The sequence below is a fragment of the Arvicola amphibius genome, chromosome 14 (assembly GCF_903992535.2).
Source record: "Arvicola amphibius chromosome 14, mArvAmp1.2, whole genome shotgun sequence".
In the NCBI taxonomy this organism is placed as follows: Eukaryota; Metazoa; Chordata; class Mammalia; order Rodentia; family Cricetidae; genus Arvicola; species Arvicola amphibius.
Genome location: NC_052060.1, coordinates 4,667,031 through 4,670,486, shown reverse-complemented (window position 1 = coordinate 4,670,486; position 3,456 = coordinate 4,667,031). Strand labels below are relative to the sequence as shown.

General features: G+C 47.8%; 1 protein-coding gene across 1 annotated transcript; it reads left to right on the top strand.

The window, feature by feature from the left end:
* Positions 1-390: 390 nt before the first annotated feature.
* Positions 391-870, top strand: LOC119800616 (late cornified envelope protein 1C-like; the record flags this gene model as incomplete). Its single annotated transcript, XM_038310765.1, has 1 exon — positions 391-870. A coding segment is annotated over exon 1 (480 nt), but the record flags the coding sequence as incomplete, so codon positions are not given.
* Positions 871-3,456: the final 2,586 nt, after the last annotated feature.

The following is a 3,456-nucleotide window of genomic DNA, read 5'->3' as shown; positions in this document are numbered from 1 at the left end:
CCAGAGAGACTCTGGTGCTGCTGGTTTTCTGGGCAGAAAGGGGCTCTGGGTGGGGCTGAGGGCATCTTAAAGATGAACAAGGGGAAAGAAGGGTCTGGAGGGAAGGAAGGGTCCATCTGGAAATGGAAGTTAATGGAAGTTAATGGAAGGTTATGATCAGTACCTTCTTGACTTTACAATGAATTCATTTGAAAAGATGAACTGCCTATATTGGGATCATTTGTACTTTTTATTTTGGAAGTGAACTTAGGAGGTTGGGTTTTAAAATATTTAATCACCAAAGAGGTAAAATACTGTAAATTCATTGTTCAGTCTTCAAAGAAACATTGTTGGGCTTGCCGATCTTAAAATTCTTTCATTATCTTTCAGTTTTATCCAGTTCCTTTCAAAATGTCCTGCCAGCAGAGCCAGCAACAGTGCCCACCTCCTCCTCCTAAGTGCAAGACGCCCAAGTGTCCCCCTGCTTCTTCCTGCTGTGGCTCCAGCTCATCGGGCTGCTGCAGCTCTGGGGGTGGCAGCTGCTGCTCTAGCCACCACAAGCCCCGATTCTCTCTCCGTCGCCGACGTCACAGCTCTGGATGCTGTAGCAGTGGTGGCAGCAGCTGCTGTGGCAGTAGCTGTGGCAGCAGCGGTGGCAGCAGCTGCTGTGGCAGTAGCTGTGGCAGCAGCGGTGGCGGCAGCAGCTGTGGCAGCAGCGGTGGCGGCAGCAGCTGTGGCAGCAGCGGTGGAAAAAGCTGCTGTGGCAGCAGCAGTGGCGGCGGTGGCAGCAGCAGCAGTGGCAGCGGCGGCAGCAGCTGCTGTAGCAGTAGCTGTGGTAGTAGTGGTGGCAGCAGCAGCTGTGGCAGCAGTGGTGGCAGCAGCGGTGGCAGCAGCAGCTGCTGTGGCAGCAGCGGTGGTGGCGGCGGCGGTAGCAGCAGCCAGAAGTCTGGAGGTTGTTGCTGACCTGGAGAAGAGGACCACGGAGAGCAATGCTGACGAAGGAAGACCGGCCAGCCAGAGTGTCTCCTCTTCTCCCGCTTTCCTGTAGAAACACTTCTTTAATTCTCTGTTTCTTTCTTCATCCCCACGAAGCTCATCTACCGTGAGGTTTTGAGGTCTCGCGGTCTCACCTTTGAGCCCCATTGGCTTTGCTTTTTCTCTCAGACACAACAGTCTGGGGATGAGATGTTAAAAATTCAGCTCTGAAGTGCTTTTCTGGTAACAATAAAGCTTTTGATTCCTGATGTCGTGGCCTCCCAGTACTGTTTTGTTTAGCCCTCCTGTCTCACCCTCCACATCGAGCAATATTCTCTTCCTTTATCTAAAGTGCATATCGTGGCATGGAATCCACATAAGAGCCCTGGGAAACAGTGTTCACTTAGGAAACTTCAAACTTAAAAATAAGAATCATGTCTGAGGTTCGTGCCCCTTATCAGTTTGCAAAAGGGGAACTAGGAATAGGATGAGCTGAAGTAGGCAATTTGAGAGGGTGCCCTTCAAAAGTGAGCAGCCAGCCGTTTGGAAATGCTTACCTGTTAATCGCGGAGAATAAGATTTCTTGAAGTGCCCATTGTGGGCTCTAGTGAGTAGGTACTGCTTTCGGATGATTAGTAGTGAGCATGCAGGAGATCTGAGTGGGGAAGCATTTCCGGAGGAGAAGCTGAGAAGGCAGGTGTGAAATAATGGAGTCCACTTTGCTTGGACTCTAGAATTTTAGGTTTGGGTCTGAATAGAGAACAAAGACATCATCTCAGCCAAAGATTATCCCCACATGGTGATGGTGGCCGTGTAGCTGTTCTGCTGCAGCTGCTGGTGGTGGTGTGCATGTATGTGTGTGTGTGAATGTGTGTGTGTGTGTGTGTGTGTGTGTGTGTGTATACATGTGTGTATAAAGGACAAGGGTACTTCAATCACTAAGCTTGGGTGTTGATGTAATATTCCTCTGAGATTGGAATGGTTTCTTCAGGAAATACTAAAAATATTTGTGACAGGAAAGATAATTACAAGTCAACTTTCCTGTACAAGATAAGCAGCTAGTCCCTCCTTTGATCAGAGTTAACACCGATGTAAGTGGAGTAAGGGGTCTGTTCAGTGAGCAGCTACTTGATCTCTCTTCATATCAATTCTTATCACCCTGCTTTTTCGTCACCTTTTGCATAGTTTTCCAGAGGAGAACCCATCTACCTTATTACCTTATGCCTTCCTTCCCTTTTTCTAACATTGATCTCAATTCTTGGAATGTATTACCTCTCCTTGGCGAGAGGTACTCTAGGCACAGTAGGCAACCTGTTAATCAAGCTCTAAAGCCAGGGCAAGGAAACGGGTATTGTCTATGACTTGTCTTTCCTTGTCTGTTTCCTTATGTCACACCCAGCACATACATCCCAGAGCCTGTCTCTCACTCTTAACCCCTGAATATTCATCTTAGATTCTCTTGTGTCTCATACTCATGGTTGTTGTGGCCAGGTAGTTGCGGTGATTGAATGGCAGTTCGGAGGTACTTAGCCTCCAAAGTGTCCTCCAGTTTTAAAAATCAACTAATCAAAAGCAATAATTACCGATGGGACTTTGGGGACATCTGTTTGTTTGTTTGTTTAATCTCCTCTTCCTTCTTGGCTTTTATTCTTTTCTTTTTCTTCTTTGTTTGTTTTGTCTTTTCCCTCTGTGGCACTAGTCCCAGGGAAATTCTATTCTTAAGGGAGATGAGGTCAGAAACAGGAGGTCCATGAGTAGTTTGCTATTTTTCTTTCAATAGGCCCACATCCCTCACCCATTTTTGTCTGAGATTCACCAGTGACATCTTTTGGTCTTAGTGGTTTTTTAACTTTGCCTGAGTTTCTCTTCTTGTCAATAGTGACAGGAAGAAACCACCAATGGGGTTCCACCCCCCACTATCATCTTCATTCAACTCTCCCTAGATGCATCTAGACAAACGCACAGGGTTTATCACACAGCCTGCAGCCTGCCACACAAGACAAGAATCAAGGGCCATAGAGATGCAAATAAGACAATAAATGATAAGGAGACGGCTACACATGAACGGTGTGTGGGAAAGTGGAATGGTGCCTGTGTTCTCTTACCCCCATGACATGGTGTGTGTGTGCGCGTGTACGTGTATGTGCGCACCCACATGTGGCGTTTAAGAGAGCAGAGAGGACCCCAGACCTCTCTTCAGTAGTGCCTCAGGCCTTCTCTGAGCACATACGCAGCCCTCCCAGCTATGAACAGTGTCCTGTTTGGAAAGTAAACACACCGCAGCAATCCTGGCACCTCTGTGGAGTGACTTGGAGATCCACGTGCACCACCTACAGTGCTCCCTGAGTGATGAATGCCTCTGGGATGTAAGTGTCAGCTGAGCACGTCTGTTGAGAAACGGGCCCCTCCCAGGAACCTGAACTTGTCGGAATCTTATAAAAGGTTCTCTGGCCATACACTGTTCAGTCTTCTGCCTAACAGGTGGCAAGTTCCAGTTGGAGA